Raw genomic sequence first — 23,242 nt, 5'->3', positions numbered from 1 at the left:
CACGTTCTTCCCCAAACACAACACATCCTCAGGGCTACCCCCTCCAGCCACGCCCTTTGTGAGAACATGCTTACCCTTAAATTGCTAAGAAAAACTAACATTTACTCTCTCCGGCAGTGCAAAAACAGGCTGCTAAGGGAGCAGATACTTTCTGCAACACAGCTATGTAAGGAAGCAGCGTATAGAGCAAGGTGATCTCCACTGACAAACCGGCATCTGAGCCCCCAACATCACCATGTCAGCCCACACAATCATGACGTTCTGGGCCAGAGCCATCAAGCTACTGTGACTGAGGAACCATCTCACTGATCCCAGCCTGACTGGTTTGGTCTCTAGATCCTGGCACACTAAGTGGTGGGAGCAGGCACTTCATGCAACTCTCTCAAACCTGAGGTTGCCCCAAGGACAGGCCCAGGACCACAGGATGGGTTTCAGAGAGCGCAATACCCAGCTTTGACTGGAAAGGTCCAGTCAGGCCCATTAGGGGCAATTGCTTTGGAGAATCCTTGGCCACTCCCCTGCTCTCAAAGCCACATTCTACACACTGAACTTGATGAATCCTGCTGCACATGCTCACTCACCGGAGATAGTTTCTGGATAAGGTCATGGGCAACGTGAACAAGGTTCTTATCTTCTTGGAGACATTTCTGAAACTTTCTGCTCTCGTCCTCTTCAAGAAGATCGAAGTCAATAGCAGCATCCAGCAGGGCCTGGATTAACCCTTTCCAAGATTTCAGTGCTGGGACTTGAGGAGCTACTGCTGCACTGATCCCTGTCCCAATTACCAGAACAAGTTCCCGGGGCTTTTTGGTTTTAAGGCTTGGCAACAGTTTTCTGGAATGAGATAAGAGAGAAGCACATTTGTGCTGACATAAATGAGTGTCCCAAATGCACACATGGGTCACAGAATTTAGAGGAGACAATGGACAAGGCTGAAGGGGTTGGCATGCAGGAAGTGACAGAGTTCCCTCAAAAGACAATGCACAGTTCTACAGGCCAGTAACAGCCAGCTATAGGTATGAGATATTCACAACTTGGTCCTTCACCAGCCCTGTTAAGGCACAGTGCCCCATCACCCTGGCCAGTTTCTGAAGCAGAGTAAGTCAAGTAACTTTAGTTGCAGGACAGCAGAGATCCTGGCAGTTGGCCCCATTTAGAAATGCAGGGTAGAAGGATGGCTGGTATGTGGAGAGAGAGACAAAACTTTGCCCTGATAATACCAGCCACTGACAGAGTTCTTTACATTTTTGTATACATCAACTATCAGGTTCAAAATGCACTCCTTGCCCCACAGCAAAGGGGCTCCACACACCTATGGGGATTCGGGAAGAGGAAATAACGTAACCTTAAGTGTGTCTGGTTCTAATTTCAAAATGGCCCAGACTTCTCCTCCTCCTCATGTTTTATTTATTAAGTGGCAGGGGCTCCAGTGACATCTCTCAAGACAGAAGCTCTATTTATACACAGAACAGGCCAGTGGAAGCAAAAGTTTCTTGCCAGCACACACTACTCTTTAGTGCCTCCGTGGTCCAGTCTGTCATTGGCCTCTGCTGAGACTATTAAGCAAAGGGTGGCAAGAGGGATTTTTGGTGAGCCATGAGAAGGAGCAGAGTCAAAGCTTGGACCACGCAGAGTCTTACAGAGGGATTGTCTGCCTGTCCGCCCACCCCCTTACTTTGCTGGCGGTGTACCTGTACTATGTTTTAAGTCATATTTTATCAACACCCTATTGAATCACCATCACTGGTGATTACACACTAACTACAGCTGGGTTTACCCAGCAGGGGAGCCCAGGGAGCTTCAATATTACTGAGAGAATGAGCAAAGAGAAGCAATCCAAATACAAAAGGAACACAATCTGAGAACTCTTGACACTCGGCAAGGATGGGAACGTAAATACAGAAATACCTAGGATACTTTTACACTGCAATCTCCCCCTCCACAGCAAGTCAACTAACTCGGGCTTGCATTATGGGGTTTAAAATAGCAGTGCAGACATTCCTGCTTGGGATCAAGCCTGGTCTCTGAGAGCCTCCCCACTCAATGGGTCTCAGAGCATGAGCAGGAACATCTACACTGCAATTTTTAGCTCAATACCGCAAGCCCAAGTTGGCTGATCCAGGCTCTGAGGGGTTTTGTTTTTGCAGTACAGACATTCCCATAGTCAGTACCTCTGTCTCAGTGCAGGTTATGTACCAAGTTGTGTGGCTGCAGCAGTAGATTGGCCTGAAAGCTCTTTTGAGATCAGCACAGTTCCATGTGCTAGCTGCCATTTGAGAAAAGAACTATTTGATCCTTTGGTTTGTGCATATGTTATTGGTTGCTATTGCAAATCTGGGTCTATTCGGGTTATTCAGAGAATTTAGGGGATTAATTCTGAACCCCAATTTTCCCGCATCATCTATAAAAGAAACAATCTTTCCCTAATAATATGGGAGTGAAATCTTAACCAGGCTTTTTTATATTTTCAGAATCCTGTTGGTTGAAATCCTGAGTATCGGAGCATGGCTGGCTGGCCAGTTAGCTCAGTTGGTTAGAGCGTGGTGCTAATAACGCCAAAGTCGCGGGTTCGATCCCCGTACGGGCCACACCTTTGGGGGGAGGATAGCTCAGTGGTTTGAGCATTGGTCTGCTAAACCCAGGGTTGTGAGTTCAATCCTTGAGGGGGCCATTTAGGGATCTGGGGCAAAAACTGGGGATTAGTCCTGCTTTGAGCAGGGGGTTGGACTAGTTGACCTCCTGAGGTCCCTTCCAACCCTGATATTCTATGATTCTATGAGCCAAACAAAGTGACGATTCTAAGCAACAGCAGCTCAGGAAAGAGATTTGGTTCCCACACTGATAAGCAGTAGGCATTTCTATCACCACATTCCTAGCGAGCCAGCCTACATGCCGAGCCTCCTCTCTGTTCATTTTAGAATTCAGCAGGGTGGAGGAAAAACAAAAAAATATTTATTTAAAAAAAAAACCAAAGACCTGGATATTTTAATTGTTATTTAAATTAAGTTTTATTTCACCCACCTTCCTGTCTTCTCACAGCCAATAAATAAGTCAGGTTAGCTGAATACACTTCCTCTAACAGCTCTTCAGACAGACACTTTTCCGCAGAACCAACCCAGAGAGAACATCAAGCGCTGGCTAATATCTAAGCACACCCCGGCACCCTCCAGCATGATAGGGAGTTTAAAGAAACTGAAGCAAAGCAAATGCCCTTTTCTGCTTTGAAAGGGAACAAGTCCTGGGAATTTTCTTAATCTTAACTCCCTTGTCCTAAAGGTTAAAACATCACAAGAAACAGGATGGACTGAATTAAACCAAGGCAACTTAAATCACCAAGTGGAAAGCTTCAATTTGGTACATATTTTTGCTACCCAGTAATGAGCTATGTGGTGGTGTCTCCTGAAGTCAGAGGCCAGGTCTCAACATCTGTGATAACTTCAGCAGTCTCTTGCACCCAGGAACATAGCCCCTGGGTCCCTCACAGGATCAAGCCTTGCATACAGTACAAGAGCTATTGTTCCAAACTTATCAAGCTTTACCTCCGCAGTCAGATTCTCCCCCCAGCTGAGTCCTCCTTTATACAGGAAAGCAGCCTTTCACTTTATTTCTGATAGAGGCTCATGGAGTCAGTATATTTATTATCTCTTAAAACATTTAAATAAAAAATAAGTAGGCTTTAACACATTTTGTATTAAATTCAGATTTTAAACAGGTTTAGCTTTAAAAAATAATTAAAATAAATCGGATTTATATCAAAATATAATTTATATAAAATCTGATCCCCCCCCCGAAACAGATTTTTATCCACACAGACAAGAAAACAGTGGTTATAATGGATTGCTGAAGACAGCATACTGCACTGGAAAGATCACTGAGTCGTAGTGCCAGATGTCACACCCCTTTCTAAAACGAATGCAGTGTCATGGAAAAACACTCTTCATTTCCCTCTTACTAATATTTCAATGTCAATGTAGAAGTAGTAAGTTTACCTGGGCTTTTTCGCAGGTGGTATTCCATCCACCAACAGCGTGTCTTTATCCAAGTTCACACTCACTGTAGAAGCCATCCAGTTTCTGTAGCAGACAAATTTACAATAAGCGAAATTAATACATGCTATCCGATCTGGAGCAGGCTAAATAACTAACTTTGTAAAGGAAGAACAAATATTTAGTCTCATTATCTTTATCACATCATTTTTTGGCTAAGGACTGCACTATTCTGGATTCTGCACTTCAGCTCCAACCTAGTTGCTCATCTTTACTGAGCCAAAAACTTATTATTTTTAATGAAGTTTTGCAAAGTATCCAGGAGACTATTCTAATGACTGCTGATCACAAACAGTTTCAAACTCCCCATTAGCTAACATATCCTCTCAGAAGCTTAAAAATATGAATTCCTTACCAGCTCCACCCTCTAACATATTTCACCCAGGTTCAATAGCTGAAATTAACATGGTTGATTAGGTTTTAAAAAGCATCCATACTCATTGTGCCATTGCCTTATCACTCCTGATGCCAGCCTGGCACTAGGATCGCCTCTTCTCCCCTGCAGCTGTGCAGCAGACCTCCCCCAAGGTACTAGCACTGGCATCAAGGCAATAGCTCATTTCTAGTCAAACACCTTCATTTTACCTTGCCCACTCATCTTGGTTTGTTGGCCTGCATCCTTGGGCAAGGTTGGCACCTCTGAGAACTGTATTTGATAGCAAACTTGCTGCTCCAGGGCCAGCAGAAGCAAGCACAAAAGATTTTTGTTGACTTTACAAAAGAGGCTATTGTGGATTTCTTTTTATTCTTCAGTGATGTGTAAATGATCATATTCGTTATATATCTAGACTCCAGAAGATTTTCCATGCTGACAATTTAAATGTCAAATTATATACCTGAAAACCTTTGTCAATACCACTTCAAATGAAACCCTTGGTCAGGAGAATTGCCAGTATACTTCTCCTATTACTAAGCCAGCCCCTCTGGAACAAGACTGTTCCAAAGGGAAAGAGAGGGCATCTCTCAGTCTCCACTGCCTTCTCAGTCATAGGCCATCTCAAAGGGACCAGCAAGATTCTAGTTTGTGCTAAATGCGATGGTCATTTTTGTGACATGGAAGTCCACTGAGTAGCAACTGGCCTGAGACCATAATTTATTTTACACAGATCACTGACTTTCAGGGCCATTCAACCTGGGCCAGATCTGAACAAATGACCTACAGGGGAGTCTCTTAGTTTCTCTGCTAGGAACAAACAGCTTTTAAGGCAGATTATATTTTAGGGTAAAAACTCAGTGCCTTCTTAATATTAGTGGCTGTAAATTGGGGGACTGAACCCAATGTCTTCTGCATCTAAACTTCATGGTCCCAGTTCCCTTTTCGTAACATTGACATAAACCCAAGGACAGCAAACAGTGCTAAACGTTTTCCCCCGCAGAGGTATAATTTAAGTGTGACCAGCTTGGATTTTCTGTAGTTTACAAAGTACAGCTCCCAAGCTTCTGGCAAGTAAGACTCAGATTTTAAGGCCAGAAGGGACCCTCGTGATGGTCCATCTGATCTCCTGCACATTGCAGGCCAAGTTGTCAGTGTGACCTGCAATGTGAAATCATCATGGGTACAGTTTACAAAACTCAAAATACACCCTGGATTTCATCCCACATGCTGATATAATATGTGCAGGCTCTGCCTTTGTAGGCCTCAGACAGCCTTTACTGGTATCCTTTTTTGGCAAGGGGTACTCACTTCTAAAAAGTTTTGATCTTCTGTATCGGATTACTTCTTTTCTGGAGTACGCTGATCACAACACTTGTACATACCTGTGAGTGTACAAAATGAAAATAATTTCACCTCATTCCTTCTAGCTCAACATATTATTGTGTGAACTACTCCTGTTTCCAGAAAGGGCATACAGGGAAAAGCAGTTTCCCCCCAGCGATATTAGTTCTGACATGATCCAGATCAGTGATTGTTCCCATGGGGAATATTTTATCATACAGGTTAATTCTTTCAAGGCACCATTACTCTTCCTTTCAGGTGACTGCCAAGTGCTTTCTGCCACCAGATCAAAGTGTTAGCTGTGGCAGCTCTTCATTATCCCAGTTTTTGGGAAGCCACCTGAAATCCTTCAGAGGGGCACCACACTCGGTAAGATCTGAGAAAAGAAACAGCAGCCTCGCTCGTATTGTTTGAGGGCTTATCAATTTTAGTTAAGCACCCTAAGGCTCAGACAAAAAAATGTGAGTCGGGTATTAACTCAGACATTTCGCAAGGGGGCAGTAGGAACAAAAACAACTGCTACAGGGAACTGTGAAGAGTAGGAAGAGAAAAGGAGAAGAGAACTCAAGGCTTCCAACGTTTGCCTTTTGGAATCCCACTTAACAGACAACAAATCTTTGCCCATGTTTAGCAATCTTCCATTCCTTTCTTTTTTTAAAAGGAGCTATGAAATAAACAAAATTGAGCCAAAAGACAATTAGGTTAAGGAGAAATCAGAAGTATTTTGGGACTTGAAGGGTAAAATTTTCAGAAGTAGTTATCAAAAGTAAGAGTGAAGAATGTAGTCGAATTCAGTCCAAAAGCAGCTGTTTCTTTTGTCAGAGTAAGCTATCCCTTAGTTATTTCTGATCATTCTAACGCCCGCTAGCAGAAAAATTGCTCAGGTGTAAAGAAAGTATAACAATTTGTTTTGACATGAACTATCAGTGCTTAACCATGAAACTCAGATGAAATCTAGCTGAAATATAAAATCATATTTTGCACATTATTTTATGCAAAATCACCTCAAGTCCACAATGAAAACAGGACTCACAGCCAAGTTTTTAAACTGACATGAACAGTTATGTAGGCCACTTAAGCGTTCTAGAGACTCTGTTCTAAGCCCAGGTAGCCTGCATAAGCTTCCAATTTCTTTAAAGAGAAACACCAAGGTAATTTAGGCACAAAATGTAAGCTTTTATATTTGTTTCACCTCATCATATATCAGGCAATTGACATTCAAACATCAAAACTGTTTATGGAGTTTGGATGTAAGCATTTCCCTGTACGGTTTGCAAACTCAAATTGTACTTAGCCATGGGAATCATCGTGAAACTGACTATAAACAAAAGTTAAAATGAACAGTCTTGTGTTTCTCTCAGCCTGGACAATGTAAACAAACATAACTGGGGAAGTCATTATTTAAAGTGAATCTATGGTATGAAGGGCCTTTTAAAATAAATTTGGATTTTAACTTAACTGTACAACGTCTAAGTTATCGTCAGGAACTAGACCTTTCCATCACACTGAACCTCCCCTTATCAAAAACAAGAGAAACTATTCCTAGTCAGATCTCAGGAAAAAGAGTGCTTATATTTAAAGCATTAGCAGCAGTCAGGCTATTACTGGCAGGGATTACTGTTCTTAAAATCAAGGTTTTAATCCCAGAGTCAAGAAATGTAAGTCTCCGGGTCATGTGCCAGGGCAAAATGGCTGCTCTCCAGGGGGGATGGAACTGAGAGAAAATGAGCATCTTTTGGGCCAGGTTATTAGACACTGGAATTATTCAGTTCCTGACAATTGAACTGTGGGGAAGGCTGCAGAGGGGAGTCTTACACTAGCTGATATTGCTGTGAATGGCAGCCCAATGAAGAACAAAAGTGAAGACAAAATGGAGAATAGCAACATTCAGACAAAAACGATTGTTCATTCTTCCTGAAACATCCCAGTTTATGCTACAGTAACTTTGGAGACTGTGTGAGCATCAAGCTCTTAAGGCTTCTTGGCTCCAGAATCCTATTCTCCCATCATCAAACTCTCCTTCTATGGAGTGAGGGAAAACCAAAAGCATTTTTCAGATGGGTTGAATAAGTCAATTTTTTTTCCACATGAAGTCAGTTCACATTTATCTTGTGATAACTAGTTCCTGTTGATCTCATTCCTGGAGTAAAAATCTGAGCTCTTTATCCCGACAGCTTTGTCCAATGCTGAAGGCAGGTTAGAAAAAGTATTTAAGATAATGCAAAGTGACTTTCACTTTGATTTGAAAGGAGTGTGCAGAGTCAAGAGATATAATTGAACACCCACTATGTGCAACCAAAGTGATTTTTAAAATGGATCATCATCCTTAAATCTACACAAATGTCATCATCTAAACCTGTATAAAATCTATACAAACAATAAATCTAACACTTACACAAGATGCAATCAGTGAGACCAAGTACAGGTCAGACAGCTGTGCAAAAGCATTCAAATCAGAATAATGAGGGTACAACTACAGTAAAACCAAATGCTTCAACACAAACACAGGCAGTCTCACATTAATGTTGCTGAACTTCACACGAAGCATGGATTTAAAATGCCTTACAACAACTCTGATCATGCCAAAAAACACTAACAGAACTACTCAAGATTCAGGCATGGTTGCACTTTCACAAGAAAAATAGGGTTCTTTGTGGACTTCCTAAAGTGTATCAAGCGTCTAAGGCAGTAAACTACACAGGTAGCTTAGCAATCTGCACACTTACAAATTTTCAAATGCCCATAATTCAGTCAAACCAAAACCAAATTTCTCCCAAAACAACGCAATGCCTTGCACTGTTCCTCAGTGAGAAACGGTTCTATAATAGCTGAAGTATTTCTCCCCCGCTTATTTTCCTTCCTCAAAAGTTACCACGCAAAATCCATGAGGGCTATTCTACAGATTAGACCCATTCTACTCATGAGGACACTGAGGCACAGAAAAATTTACTTGGCTTGCTCAAGGTCACACAGGAAGTCTGTAGCAAAAGCACAGCTGCTAATAGAAATAACAGGTCAGATACCAATGGATCCCCAACGGAGGAGGTTAAAGCATATTTCAGTGGTGAAAAGCATGATCGATATAAGTACCATCTTCAATATAAGTACATAGATAGCTTCTATCATAAATTATATAAATATCACAATATATTGCATAGTATGTGGCATCTTCCTGAATGGACATAGGAAGACTATGACCCAAAGTCTGTGTATCTAGGTGTTCTATTTGGAATGTTCCTTGAAAGTCAAGGAACATTTTACCAAAGTCTTGCCAAAAATAAAAGACAATGAACCACCTGATCAGCAAAACAGCTAGATCGTCTACAGAGCCAATGTGCAAACAGTGAAAGTTTGTCTACCCTTACAGCGTTGCAGTTGCACCATGACAGTGCTTAGTGAAGACACTACCTATCCCAACCGGAGCTTCTCCCACTGGCGTCGGGACTCCACCTCTGCGATAGGCAGCAGCTATGTTGATGAGAGCAGCCCTCCTGTCGACATAGTGCTGTCTATGCCAGGGGTTAGGTCAGTGTAACTATGTCGCTCAGGGGTGTGGATTTTTCTCACTCCGAGCGACGTAGTTATGCCGAGTTAAATTGGTAGGCAGACCAAACCTGAGAAATATGGGCTTGCCTTGTGCTATTCTGTAGCAGAGTGGTTCCGTGTGGCTCAGCTTTTTTCCACAGAGGACTAGCAGACACTCAGCTGAACAAAACAATGCGTATGACAGGTACTGTGAACCTGACAAATCTGGCCTGGCTGTCGGTTCTGTCCAACATTGCCCCTTCTGACACAGGTGACAAGTTGCCTTGCAGAATCTGCTCCTTACGGTGCAAGACGTGCCACACCTACTCCGTTAAAGATGTGTTTAATCCACAGAGACACCATTTTAGCTCAAGGCAACCTCTTTTGGACAAGTCCCCTAAGGAACAGTGACATCACCTCCAAGAGACAGAATAGGTGGCAAGAACAGGCTTCCATAGCCAATGCCTAAGGCTACGAGTTGGTCACAGATTCCGTGATTTTTTGTGACCTCTGCGACTTCAGCCCCAGGTAGTTGGAGCTGTCAGTTGCTCCCACCCCCTAGGCTGCAGGGCTCAGGCTGTCAGCTCCCACCCACACTATTATTTTTAGTAAGAGTCATAGACAGGTCACAGCCTCCATGAATTTGTGTTTATTGCCCGCAACCTGTCCATGACTTTTACTAAAAATATCCATGACAAAATCTTAACCTTACCAATGCCCATCTCTGACAGATCCAACAGACCAGCTCCCTGGTTTTGACCTTTCCCACCGTCTTTGAGTAAAGTTTGATTGCATCACATGTGCAGAGCTCACGTGTGCTGTTAATGACTGTAAGTGAGGCATCTGACTCTCCTTTGCAGCTGTGGCCCGTCAGAAGATGCAGGCCACACCCATCGGTAAATGCTGCCTGATTCCCTCATGGACTTGCACAGTGCTCTTCCCTCAGCTACTGAATGCTTAGACAAGGGTGGCCAACCTGTGGCTCCGGAGCCCCATGCGGCTCTTCAGAAGTTAACGTGCGGCTCCTTGTCTAGGCACCGGCTCCGGGGCTGGAGCTACAGGCGCCAACTTTCCAGTGTGCCGGGGGGCGCTCACTGCTCAACCCCTGGCTCTGCTACAGGCCCTGCCCCCACTCCACCCCTTCCCGCCCCTCCCCTGAACCTGCAATGCCCTTGCTCCTTCCCCTCCCACCCAGAGCCTCCTGCACACCATGAAACAGGTGATCAGGAGGTGCGGGGAGGCGCTGATCCACAGCGCTGACAGTGGGCGGGAGGCGCTGGGAGCAGGGAGCTGATGGGGGGCTGCTGACGTATTAATGTGGATCTCTGGCAATGTATATTGGTAAATTCTGGCTCCTTGGCTCAGATTGGCCAACCCCTGGGTTAGACACTTAGTCTATGCTGATGTAATACACATACACGTATGTGTGTAGGGTCCTACCAAATTCACAGCCGTGAAAAATGCTTCACAGACTGTGAAATCCGACCTCCTCCGTGAAATCTAGTTACTGGAGGGGAGGAGAGGGCTGGGAGTTATGCCTTGTGTGAAAGATCTACACAAAAGAGAATACAGAAAGAAAGGAGAACGAAGAAAGGAGAACAGAGATCCATCTACGAGCACAGTAGGGAACAAAAAAATGCATCAGTTTTGCTAATTTGCTCAGAAAGGCGGAGTTACTGAAAGTAATGCAAATACAGCGACTGGAGTAAATGGTGTTAAATCACATTTGTAACAGAGTTTGTACGTGGATTTTTATTAAAAGAAGATGCATATACAAAGCCATACTATACTATAATTTAGAACTGAGCAAATTGACAGCCTCAGTTTCCAGGTTTGCACAGCACACACACATGCAAAAAAATCACCATCACAACTGACTCTCTTACCGGCAGTCTCAACTGAGAAACCAAGGACTGAATGAGTCATGAAAACTGAATTCTCCCCTTCTCATCCCAAAGGTAGGCCCTTCGGTGCAGGCTCAAGGCAGAGTGGCAGTTTGCACTACAAGGGGAAGCCTGTACTGCTTCTGCCGATGCTGTTGTGTGACTTCAGCCTACAGTGAAGTCAAGCCTGGACCTGCCACCAGCACAGAGATTCATCTAGGGCAGAGGTAGTCAATAGGACCACCACGGGCCAAATCTGGACCACCAGACACTTCTGAACACACTGCAAAATCTTTCTATTTACTTATTATAATCATCATTATTTTTGTATTATTTTCTCTGGAGTGTGGTCCTTGACTATACCTTGACAAAAAATAATTGATTACCCATGGTCTAGGGCATCATCCTGCATTCTTTGCATGCTCCAACTTCTCATTGACGTCATGGGAGTTTGGAGTAGCATGTCCCCAGGGGTTTTAGGACTTAGCCTTATAAGTATGTTGTCTTTAACAAGCGGAAAAAAGTAAAGGAGTACTAGTGGCACCTCAGAGACTAACAAATTTATTTGAGCATAAGCTTTCGTGAGCTACAGCTCACTTCATCAGATGCATAATTCAAGTTAGGAGTTCCCTATGATATGGAGTTATCTACAGACATCGGAACAGATGCTGAACCTGCACGACTTAGGATATAATGTCACCTAAGAGCTGTGTCTTTTTCTACCTCGTTCTGAATTTCTGCAAACAATGAACAATGAACTGCAACATGACCAGACTGCCCACGCAGTGAGTACTATCAAATATAACAGATCATCCCTTCAATGACAAAGCCCCTCCACCCCCTCGAACATGATACAGTTCTGTGGTGACCTAGAATCCTATTTTCGACGTCTCCGACTCAAGGAATATTTCCAAAATACCTCTGAACAACATAATGATCCACAGAGGCCTGCCTACCAACATTACAAAAAGAAGGATTCTAGGTGGACTCCTCCTGAAGGTCGAAACAGCAGACTGGACTTCTACATAGAGTGCTTCCGCCGACGTGCACGGGCTGAAATTGTGGAAAAGCAGCATCACTTGCCCCATAACCTCAGCCGTGCAGAACACAATGCCATCCACAGCCTCAGAAACAACTCTGACATCATAATCAAAAAGGCTGACAAAGGAGGTGCTGTTGTCATCATGAATAGGTCGGAATATGAACAAGAGGCTGCTCGGCAGCTCTCCAACACCACTTTCTACAAGCCATTACCCTCTGATCCCACTGAGAGTTACCAAAAGCATCTACAGCATTTGCTCAAGAAACTTCCTGAAAAAGCACAAGATCAAATCCGCACAGACACACCCCTGGAACCCCGACCTGGGATATTCTATCTACTACCCAAGATCCATAAACCTGGAAATCCTGGGCGCCCCATCATCTCAGGCATTGGCACCCTGACAGCAGGATTGTCCGGCTATGTAGACTCACTCCTCAGGCCCTACGCTACCAGCACTCCCAGCTACCTTCGAGACACCACTGACTTCCTGAGGAAACTACAATCCATCGGTGATCTTCCTGATAACACCATCCTGGCCACTATGGATGTAGAAGCCCTCTACACCAACATTCCACACAAAGATGGACTACAAGCCATCAAGAACACTATCCCCGATAATGTCACGGCTAACCTGGTGGCTGAACTTTGTGACTTTGTCCTTACCCATAACTATTTTACATTTGGGGACAATGTATACCTTCAGATCAGCGGCACTGCTATGGGTACCCGCATGGCCCCACAGTATGCCAACATTTTTATGGCTGATTTAGAACAACGCTTCCTCAGCTCTCGTCCCCTAACGCCCCTACTTTACTTGCGCTATATTGATGACATCTTCATCATCTGGACCCATGGAAAAGAAGCCCTTGAGGAATTCCACCATGATTTCAACAATTTCCATCCCACCATCAACCTCAGCCTGGTCCAGTCCACACAAGAGATCCACTTCCTGGACACTACAGTGCTAATAAACGATGGTCACATCAACACCACCCTATACCGGAAACCTACTGACCGCTATTCCTACCTACATGCCTCCAGCTTTCACCCTGACCACACCACACGATCCATCGTCTACAGCCAAGCTCTGCGATACAACCGCATTTGCTCCAACCCCTCAGACAGAGACAAACACCTACAAGATCTCTATCAAGCATTCTTACAACTACAATACCCACCTGCGGAAGTGAAGAAACAGATGGATAGAGCCAGAAGAGTTCCCAGAAGTCACCTACTACAGGACAGGCCTAACAAAGAAAATAACAGAACGCCACTAGCCGTCACCTTCAGCCCCCAACTAAAACCCCTCCAACGCATTATTAAGGATCTACAACCTATCCTGAAGGATGACCCAACACTCTCACAAATCTTGGGAGACAGGCCAGTCCTTGCCTACAGTCAGCCCCCCAACCTGAAGCGAATACTCACCAACAACCACATACCACACAACAGAACCACTAGCCCAGGAACCTATCCTTGCAACAAATCCCGTTGCCAACTGTGCCCACATATCTATTCAGGGGACACCATCACAGGGCCTAACAACATCAGCCACACTATCAGAGGCTCGTTCACCTGCACATCCACCAATGTGATATATGCCATCATGTGCCAGCAATGCCCCTCTGCCATGTACATTGGTCAAACTGGACAGTCTCTACGTAAAAGAATAAATGGACACAAATCAGATGTCAAGAATTATAACATTCATAAACCAGTCGGAGAACACTTCAATCTCTCTGGTCACGCAATCACAGACATGAGGGTCGCTATCTTAAAGCAAAAAAACTTCAAATCCAGACTCCAGCGAGAAACTGCTGAATTGGAATTCATTTGCAAATTGGATACTATTAGTTTGGGCTTGAATAGAGACTGGGAGTGGCTAAGTCATTATGCAAGGTAGCCTGTCTCCCCTTGTTTTTTTCCTGCAAACCCCCCCCCCCAAGACGTTCTGGTTAAACTTGGATTATTGCTGTGCACATTGTAAGATGAGCTGTTGCCAGCGGGAGAATGAGTTTGTGTGTGTGGTTTTTGGAGGGGGGGGTGTGGGGGGGGGGTGAGAAAACCTGGATTAGTGCTGGAGGTGACCCACCTTGATTATCATGCGCATTATAAAGAGGGGTTTCAAAGGGGGATGGGCTGTTGCCAGCAGGAGAGTGAGTTTGTATGTGTGTGGTGGGGGGGGGGGGGGGGGGGGGGGGAAAGGGTGAGAAAACCTGGATTTGTGCTGGAAATGGCTCTACTTGATGATCACTTTAGATAAGCTGTTGCCAGCGGGGGAGTGGGGTGGGAGGAAGTTTTGTTTCATGGTCTCTGTGTGTATATAATGTCTTCTGCAGTTTCCACGATATGCTATGCATCCGATGAAGTGAGCTGTAGCTCACGAAAGCTCATGCTCAAATAAACTGGTTAGTCTCTAAGGTGCCACAAGTACTCCTTTTCTTTTTACGAATACAGACTAACACGGCTGTTACTCTAAAACCATAAAGCACAGTCTTTTAATTTAGAATAAAATGTTTACAACACCTGTTCTCTTACCTTTAGGTTTTGTTCTGTTGTCCTCTCACCCTCCCTTTGATTAGATTGTGTCACTGCAGATCCAAAGAAAAGTTAGGAACACTCCAAACACGTGGGAGTTTCTTGCCAGTTCTACCCAACATGCTCTCATTATTCCCACTTTACGACAGAGAGAGATCAATGGTCAGAAGTTTCTTAGATACCGGAGCATGTAATGAGATGTGTCTTAAAGAACCCTTGACAGCACTTGCAAAACAGCCACTGTTGCAATTTCTCTCGGAAGTATAATACTTTTTTTTTTCCAAAGCAAAGATCTGTCTGTCAGGAAGCACAATAGCACACAACAAACAAGAGCTCTGTATGAAGAAGATAGACATCATGATTGTCTAGGCCTGTAGATGTTAAGCACCTGATCTTTTTAACTCTAACCAGTTCACTGAAGAATGTCACACACCCCTAAAATATGAGTTGGTATGTTTGATAAATCCTTGGTTACCTCACGAATAAGTTTATTTTCCCCTTATGGAAGCAATTCTACGGTGTTTACTTGAGAATCTTGCAGTAGGAGGACACAGAATCAAAGATAACCGCTTTTCTGCAATGTTGTGTAATACTTTCTGCTCCCCGCATTTTGCAAAAAGTAGCCACACAAATCACCTCAGTAACTTTTGGTCTAACCAGTTCTTGAATCTCAGCAGTGATAGTGTTCTAAGCTTCAAGAGGGATGGTTTAGAATTCTTTCCTAATATCTAGCCCAAACTTTCCTCCCTTAACTTCAGATCATCCGTCCTACCAATTTCTGAGAATTAAGCACTGCCTTCCTAGAACACATGGTTATCTTCCAAGGTCATCCCTGGGATTGTGTCTCCCCCCCGCCGGGTCATCTCTTTGACTGTATAAATTCAGGTCACTTGAAGAGAGACTGTGGGAGCTAAGTTATTTTTGCTTTTCTTTAGATTTGCTACATCCTTCCTAAATTTTGAGAGACAATACTACACGCAATAGTCCTGGTGCAGCTGGTTGGACAAGAGCTCCAGGGAGGCAGTTACAGGACACTAATTTGGCATTGTCATCCCACTACACACATCAGAAGTCAATAGTATTGCTTTTTTCATGCTCCCATCCCTCTAAATGCTCCTGTCTGGTTACCTATTTATCTGTAACCTCAGCAACTATGTCTGTACTTGAGTTTCCATCTATACTATTTGCTTCTCCCTAAGTGTTTAATATGTTCCCAACAATGAGAGGCTGTTTCTCCTGAATTACAACTGATTAGCCACTAGATAAACCATCACTCTTGATCTGAAAAGAGGAGATTAATTTACTTATTTGATTAAACTTGTGACAACCCTGATGTTTATAATAATGTTGGACAGAGTTCATATGGATAGCCTGTTAACTTCTCCAGAGAGGTCCCAAACTAGCTTGGTCTTTGTAGATTTTGCCAGCTTGCTAAGGCTCTGGTAAAACTACTGAAGAAGAGTGAGCTGTCATATAGAAGTGCTAAACTAAATAAATAGTAAGGAATTTGTTTAGATAGTTTGCCCATTGCAAAGCTGAACCAGATTGTGTGGTTTAATCTTGGTTCAACCTCAGAACTTTGTCTGAAAGTTACACATTTTATTCACATATTGAACAATAAATTTAAATGACTGTTAAATACTAAGAATGGAACTTGGTTTATGATCTTAAGTGCTGCGGGACTGCGACACTAGTGTCACTTTAATAAAAGCTCAGAAATTTCATTTGCAAACAACTATTTTCAAGTACTCCTCTCTGGCTGACCATCCTATGTTGTGCTACCTGGGAGGTTAAAGTTTCAGGAGTTAAGCTTGGCCAAGGGCAGGCACTACAAAGGCAGCAAGCTCAGCCCTTAGGGGAAGGGACAGCCTCATTCATTTAGGGAAACACGACCCAATCAAAAAAAAGCGAGACAGGTCAGGGAAAGAAGATAGAGAGGAAGAGAAATCAGTAAATAGGAGGCATAGAGGCTTTCTGGTCTGGGACTGCACACAAAGTAAAAAAAAGTTTATGACACCAATCAGCCAAAAACTAGGAGTATGCAATCGAAAAAGAGGATTTTAAGTTTACAGAATGAGTATTTTTAACAAACAAAGGGGTAAGATGGAAGCAAGATTTCATCAGACGGTACAGTAGAGAACAAGAGCTGCAGGGCCTACAGAGACAGAACAAGGAAGCTAGTGGCCTAACAACCAGGCACTGCCAACATTTTAAAGTGAGTTCTTTGTGTGTGAGATCAGAGGATGAGGACAGGTTCCACAGACTACCAAATCCCATGAGAGGAAGAAATCATTAGATTCAGGTTAAACCAGAACAGTCAGATTTCAAATTTTCTAAGAACACTGAAAACCTAACAACTGAAACTTAAGCTGTATTACACTAATCCATCAAATTTCCTTTGTATGTTCGCTTAGGAGCAGTGGGTATGGAAGATCTCCACTTTCTGGAGAGAAGGGGCTTACAGAGCAACACATCTTACCAAAAGCAGGTCTATCACTGAACAATTGGCGATCATCTTTAGCTCAAGACCAGAATATTATTTTGGTCATGGAGAATGGGAGGGACATTGGGGGGCATCTCTGAATAAGTAACAGAAACACCTCAATATGCAAGGGAGTCAAAAAGGGGTAAGCCCATGGTCTAGTGCTAGGGAACTGCGCTGGGATCCAAGTTCAAGATGTCAGCTGGGAACGGTAGAGAGTGACAAAAGTGGGAGCTTTCTATAATATTTTTATGAACAACAGGGGTCTTGGTTGAGCCATTTGATTTGGTATTGTTACCTACTGAATGTAGAGGAGTGAAAACACTTCTCCTGGAACAGAGGAGAGACATGAGGTGTTTGGGTCCCACAGCTGATTGGGGTGAGATGAAGGCATCATCAAGAGCTGTCTGGAATCAACATATTGACAGAAGACCCAGAAAAAACCATGGGAACGTCAGACTGAACATTAATACTTAACAATGGAAGGCCCAGACAGGCTGAACTCAGTGTGATTTGGCAGCAGAAGGACAATGGACTGGAGATGTCAGGAACCTCATGGGACTCAAGAGACAGAGACAGAGAGAACAGAAATGAATTCTACAGAAGGATGGCTTGGCGGAGCCCCAGCTTTTGCCAGTGCAAACTCTACCTTAGGTTAGCATACAGAAGCAAAAGTTAAGAGCTTCTAGATCAGGGGTGGGCAAACCACGACCCGCGGGCCAGATCCGGCCCCTCAGAGCTTTAGATGCGGCCCGCGGATTTGCCACCCACGTGGCACCGCACCGTTCACCAGCATCACGTCCCTGCAGCCCATGGCGGAGGGAGGGCAGGGGGCTCAGCGCACTGCTCTTGCCTGTAGGTACCTCCCTCAAAGCTCCCATTCGCCAGGAATGAGGAACTGCGGCCAATGGGAGATTCGGTGGAGGTACCCACAGGCACACTGAGCCCTCTGCGCCCCCTCCTCCCGCTGCACCCCAATCCCCTGCCCTGAGCCCCCTGCACCCCAATCCCTTAAGCCCCCTGCTGCACCTTGCACCCCTCCTGCACCCCAACCCCCTGCCCTGAGCCCCCTCCCACACTCCGCATCCCTCCCTGCACCACTGTCCCGAGCCCCCTCCCGCACTGTGCGCCCGCTCCTGCATCCCAACCCCCTTCTCTGAGCCCCCTCGCTCACCCCACATCCCTCCTGTGCCCCAACCCCTTGCCCTGAGCCCCTTCCTGCACATCACACCCCCTCCCACACCCCGCACTCTCTCCCACACCCCAACCCCCTGCCCCAGCCCTACATTCATGGCCCTGCAAGCAATTTCCCCACCCCAATGTGGCCCTCGGACCAAAAAGTTTGCCCACCCCTGTTCTAGATGCTGCATTGCAACAGATTCAAAACCTGCTCTGGTTTGGAAAAGGCTGCTTGATGTCACTTCAAATACAGATGTGCACTGATACCTGAAACAGGTAAAAAGTCTCTGATCAGGAGTCTATCTCAGTCAGATTCACTGTGCAGCACTCATGGTGAGAAACAGGAGTGTTTGAGCCCCAAAACCCAGTCTCCAAGGCATTGAAGCCACATGGTCTATCCTCATGGAAAAGTGTGACCTTTTAGGGTCTGGCACACTAACAAGTAACTCCCAGCACACTGTTTAAGGGCCAGAGGATAGTCCAGACCCTGTGAATCCATAACACAGCAAACTGTCTCAAGCAAGGTTTCCACCCCTCATATGCTAGAAATAGCATTTATCGGTCCTTTCTTGGTCAGCAAAAGGGAGAGAGAGTTATTAAAACACTAACCAATGGTCACATCTACATTACGAAAAGAGCCCTTGAATAACTAACACGTTCAAACTATTCCTTGCCAATTTACACCAGAATTTTAACAAGGATTAGCCAACATGTTTAAAAAAAACACCTTTTTCCTAGCGAAGACAGGGTCTTTCGGGGAGGCCTGGTCAACACAGCAAAGCTTTGCTGGCATGTAAGCGTCAGCTAGGATGGGGGCTGCATGTCAGTGCTAGGTGAGGAATGGCCATGCAGCGTTGCCAAGCCGGGTACCAGCCGCCGCCCCCGCCCCAGAGGGGGCTGCATGTCAGTCCTAGGTGACGAATGGCCATGCAGCGTTGCCAAGCCGGGTACCAGCCGCCGCCCCCGCCCCAGAGGGGACTGCATGTCAGTGCTAGGTGAGGAATGGCCATGCAGCGTTGCCAAGCCCGGACATCAGCCGCCGCCCCCGCCCCAGAGGGGGCTGCATGTCAGTGCTAGGTGAGGAATGGCCATGCAGCGTTGCCAAGCCCGGACATCAGCCGCCGCCCCCGCCCCAGAGGGGGCTGCATGTCAGTGCTAGGTGAGGAATGGCCATGCAGCGTTGCCAAGCCCGGACACCAGCCGCCGCCCCCGCCCCAGAGGGGGCTGCATGTCAGTGCTAGGTGAGGAATGGCCATGCAGCGTTGCCAAGCCCGGACATCAGCCGCCGCCCCCGCCCCAGAGGGGGCTGCATGTCAGTGCTAGGTGAGGAATGGCCATGCAGCGTTGCCAAGCCGGGTACCAGCCGCCGCCCCCGCCCCAGAGGGGGCTGCATGTCAGTGCTAGGTGAGGAATGGCCATGCAGCGTTGCCAAGCCCGGACATCAGCCGCCGCCCCCGCCCCAGAGGGGGCTGCATGTCAGTGCTAGGTGAGGAATGGCCATGCAGCGTTGCCAAGCCGGGTACCAGCCGCCGCCCCAGAGGGGGCTGCATGTCAGTGCTAGGTGAGGAATGGCCATGCAGCGTTGCCAAGCCGGGTACCAGCCGCCGCCCCCGCCCCAGAGGGGGCTGCATGTCAGTGCTAGGTGAGGAATGGCCATGCAGCGTTGCCAAGCCCGGACACCAGCCGCCGCCCCCGCCCCAGAGGGGGCTGCCCCGGGCACGCTCCCCTCAGAGGGCTGGAGGAGCCGCGCCGGCCCCAGGACCGCGGCACACGGGGGTCCCCACGACCCTGCCCGGCCGGCCTCCGCCGCGAACTCACCTGGCTGTGGCGCCCCGGCCGCTGCTACCGGCCCGCGGGGAGGAGCCGCCGCCGCCGCCGCAGCCGCTGCCGGCGCAAGCGCGTTACACTCGCCTCGCATTCCTTACCGCGGAGGCGCCTTGCCCCTCCTTCCCGTGCGCACGCGCGGTGCTCGCCCCGCCTGATGCTCGCCGTTCTGCGCAGGCGCACGCCCAGCGCCCGCCTCGCTCTCGTGCCAAGGCGGAAGGGTGAGAAGGGCCGGGGAAAAGCCGACCAGGGAGCCTCAAGGGGTGTGTCCCTTCGGCTCCGCCCCGCACTTTCCATTGGTCTACTAGCGGCAAGGGGCGGGTTGCTGAGCTCTAGGCCTGTCGGAGCAGGGCAGCGTGCGTCGGCTCCTCCCTCAAGACCACACCCGCTGAGGTAGGTGAGGGGGAAATACCGCGAGAACTCCGGCTCGGCAGCAACCAGCTCTTTCCTCGCGCCCTCTGTCTTCTCGCGATGTTTCATGGGCTATATAAGGGGAGCCCCGAGCGGTGTTAGTCAGTCACCTTCCTGCATTAGGCAGGTAGTAGCAGTGTGGGGGGCGCTCGTGAGGGGGGCGCTGCCTCAGGGCTTGGCCCCTGGCCTGCCTGGGGTCTCTCTAGGGCTGCCCTCAGGCCAAGGGCTGACTTGGGGACCCAGCTTCTCTCAAGTCATGCTCCCTGTGGGGCGTCGCTGGTGACCTGCCACGTTGGGCGTGAAAACAAACGGCTCAGGCCTAGTCCCCAGCTGAGCTGGTCTAGTCCTCGTGGCCCCCCACAGAAACCTGGGCAAGGCTCGCCGGCACCCTCCTGGCCAGGCTGTGGAGGGATGAGAAACCAGGGAAACTCCGTGCAGCCCACTCATTAAAGCGCTTATAGGGGTTAGATGGAAATCCTAGGCAAGCTTTGAGACCCAAAGGGTTGCGGCAAAAACCACACAAAATGAGGGAGCGTGGCAGCAAGAGTACGAGGAAAGCCCCGTGCGTGGCCATTGCGTTCCGAAGGCGGTGACTGATGAAATGGGTGAAGGAGTAACGGTGATAAACAGTACCTTGCAAACAGCATTTGCTTAGGCTGTGGTAATTGCAGAACCTACTGTGCTAGCCGTGGTAATGGCAGTGTCTTCTACAGTACTGGGGTAAAGGAGTTCTAGCAACATTACTTATGCTACCCTTTGTTTTAGATGTGTGTGTTAATTAAGGATATGTAGTTCTTAAAAATAAATAAATAAAACATCTCAGTCCTTACAAAGTGATTATACTTGGTCTGTTTAAATATCTCCCACTTCAGTATGGGGGCCAAGTGCTTACACTGAGTAAGTGTATGCAACCTTGTCCTTGCAAACAGCAAGATGAGCAATGAAATCATTTTAAATGAATGCTAGGAATGACATTTGTTGAATATGTAAGAATAGTGTCTTACTCATCATACTAGAACTAAATTGTCTCCCTTAGGATATCTAGTATGATTTTCTCAGGAAGATGAAAAGCTGCTTTTTTTTAGTTTTGGTACACTGTGATATGGATAATACCATTTCCTTTTTGAGGAGCCTAGAACAATTTTTTAGGTGCCTTAAATATTTAAAAACAGTATAAATTAGGAACGTAAGAAACTTATTTTAAGATATTCAGGATGCTCATTTCTTTCCCTCATTCTGTCTGAGAGATGACTTTAGGTTTGTGAATGAGTAATCTTCCCAATAGAAGCGTGTGAACCTACCCTGTTTTGGAAAAGTCTGCTTTGAATTGCTGCAATTACTAATTTACATTGACCCCAAAAGGGAGTAAAAAGTCTCTGAGCTGGAGCCTACCTCAGTCAGACTCGCTTTACAAAGCTCATAGCAAGAAACAGGCGTGTTGGAGCCTGAAGACCCTGTTTTGGAGATGTTGAAGCCACATGGCCTATCCTTATGGAAAAGGGTGACCCTTGGGGGTTTGGCACACTACAGGGTTAACCCTGGCAGCCAGTTTAAAGGCCAGAGCATAGCCCACGCAGTGTGAATCCATGACATAGCAATCTGTCTCAAGCAATGTTTCTGTTTCATATGGAGGAAGGGGCATTTAATGGTTCCTTTTTGGTCAATAAAAGGGAGTGGGAGTTATTGAAACATTAACCACATCTACACTAGGTAAATAGTTCTCAAACAATTAATGTGTTAAAACTATGACTTGCCCCTTTTACAATAGGATTTTAACCAGGGTTAGCCATTAACACTTCAAAATCTTAAGTGTTGAAACTATTTGTAATGTTCAAAATGACACTATCGTGACTGTTTCTATGCATACCTTAATTACTCATGTAAGTAATGTTACAGTAAAACCACTGGAATTTTCCAAGAAGTAGAAATTCCCTGACTCCCCCCTGTGTCCCACACCTCTGCCAGAAATATAGTAGCTCTTCCGCAACCTCCTACAACCCAGGGTAGAGCAGTGGTAGATCATGAGCAGACAATAATGGCTGGGGTTAGCTGGAGGCAGGGAAGGGAGGGCAGTCAGAGAAGACCTGCTGCATCAGGGCAGCCCTGAAAATCATAGGAATGAAGGAGCTTCTCTCATAGTGAGAACTCATCCTTCAGGTGCCAAAATCTATAACTGGTGGGCATTTGCAATACTGGAGATAGTTTCTCCTGCATTAGACAAAGAGTGCTGTCTTCAGATTTTTAATGATGGATATTGGTCTGCAGAAAACTGAAAGTCTTCCTGGTCTGGGGACATTTATGATTCTGAGCCTTAATGAGCTTTGCTATGTTTCTTGGGGGCAGAAGTAGTTTTTTGCTTTGTTTAATCTCTCAGAAATGTTGGTGAATTTTTCTTGTATGGTTTGATGTCAGAGCAACTTTTATAGAAACTGGTGATGAAGCCTTCAGGGCTGAGGGGCATTCCTCTCTAGAGAGTGTTGATTTCCTGTTTATTCCCTCCCATACTGGATTTGTTTTTCCCTATTTTGCAGTAATCTTATTTCCTATGGTCTCCAACATGTTTGTGTCAAAGCTTTGGAAGCTGTATCTGATCTA

General features: G+C 46.1%; 2 protein-coding genes and 1 non-coding gene across 8 annotated transcripts in view; 2 read left to right on the top strand and 1 right to left on the bottom strand.

Annotated features, from left to right (window-relative positions):
* The window catches only part of FAM118B (family with sequence similarity 118 member B), a 29,633-nt gene extending 9,178 nt beyond the window's left edge, over positions 1 to 20,455 (bottom strand). For 2 of the 6 annotated variants that reach the window (XM_037882450.2, XM_037882454.2), the window contains exons 1-5: positions 20,231 to 20,341; positions 14,752 to 14,804; positions 5,731 to 5,804; positions 3,990 to 4,073; positions 582 to 834 (exon numbers count right to left, since the gene is read on the bottom strand). In XM_037882450.2, coding sequence (XP_037738378.1) covers positions 582 to 834; positions 3,990 to 4,066 — 330 coding nt within the window. In that variant the 5' untranslated portion in view covers positions 4,067 to 4,073; positions 5,731 to 5,804; positions 14,752 to 14,804; positions 20,231 to 20,341. Of the gene's footprint in view, positions 1 to 581; positions 835 to 3,989; positions 4,074 to 5,730; positions 5,805 to 14,751; positions 14,805 to 20,230 lie in introns of all 6 variants that reach the window. The other 4 variants (XM_037882451.2, XM_043534072.1, XM_043534073.1 and 1 more) reach the window with 3 other exon arrangements.
* On the top strand, positions 2,515 to 2,588 carry TRNAI-AAU. Its single transcript has one exon. It is a non-coding gene; the product is annotated as a tRNA-Ile (tRNA).
* A 50-nt stretch (positions 20,456 to 20,505) lies between the features above and the next one.
* Positions 20,506 to 23,242, top strand: part of EI24 (EI24 autophagy associated transmembrane protein) — an 85,097-nt gene continuing 82,360 nt past the window's right edge. The window contains exon 1 of the mRNA XM_037882455.2: positions 20,506 to 20,629. The gene's annotated coding sequence lies outside the window, so the exon portion shown is untranslated. The remainder of the gene's footprint in view (positions 20,630 to 23,242) is intronic.

The sequence above is a fragment of the Chelonia mydas genome, chromosome 22 (genome assembly GCF_015237465.2).
Source record: "Chelonia mydas isolate rCheMyd1 chromosome 22, rCheMyd1.pri.v2, whole genome shotgun sequence".
Taxonomy (NCBI): domain Eukaryota; kingdom Metazoa; phylum Chordata; order Testudines; family Cheloniidae; genus Chelonia; species Chelonia mydas.
The sequence above is the reverse complement of the archived record's forward strand: the minus strand, read 5'-3'. Positions and strand labels throughout refer to the sequence as shown.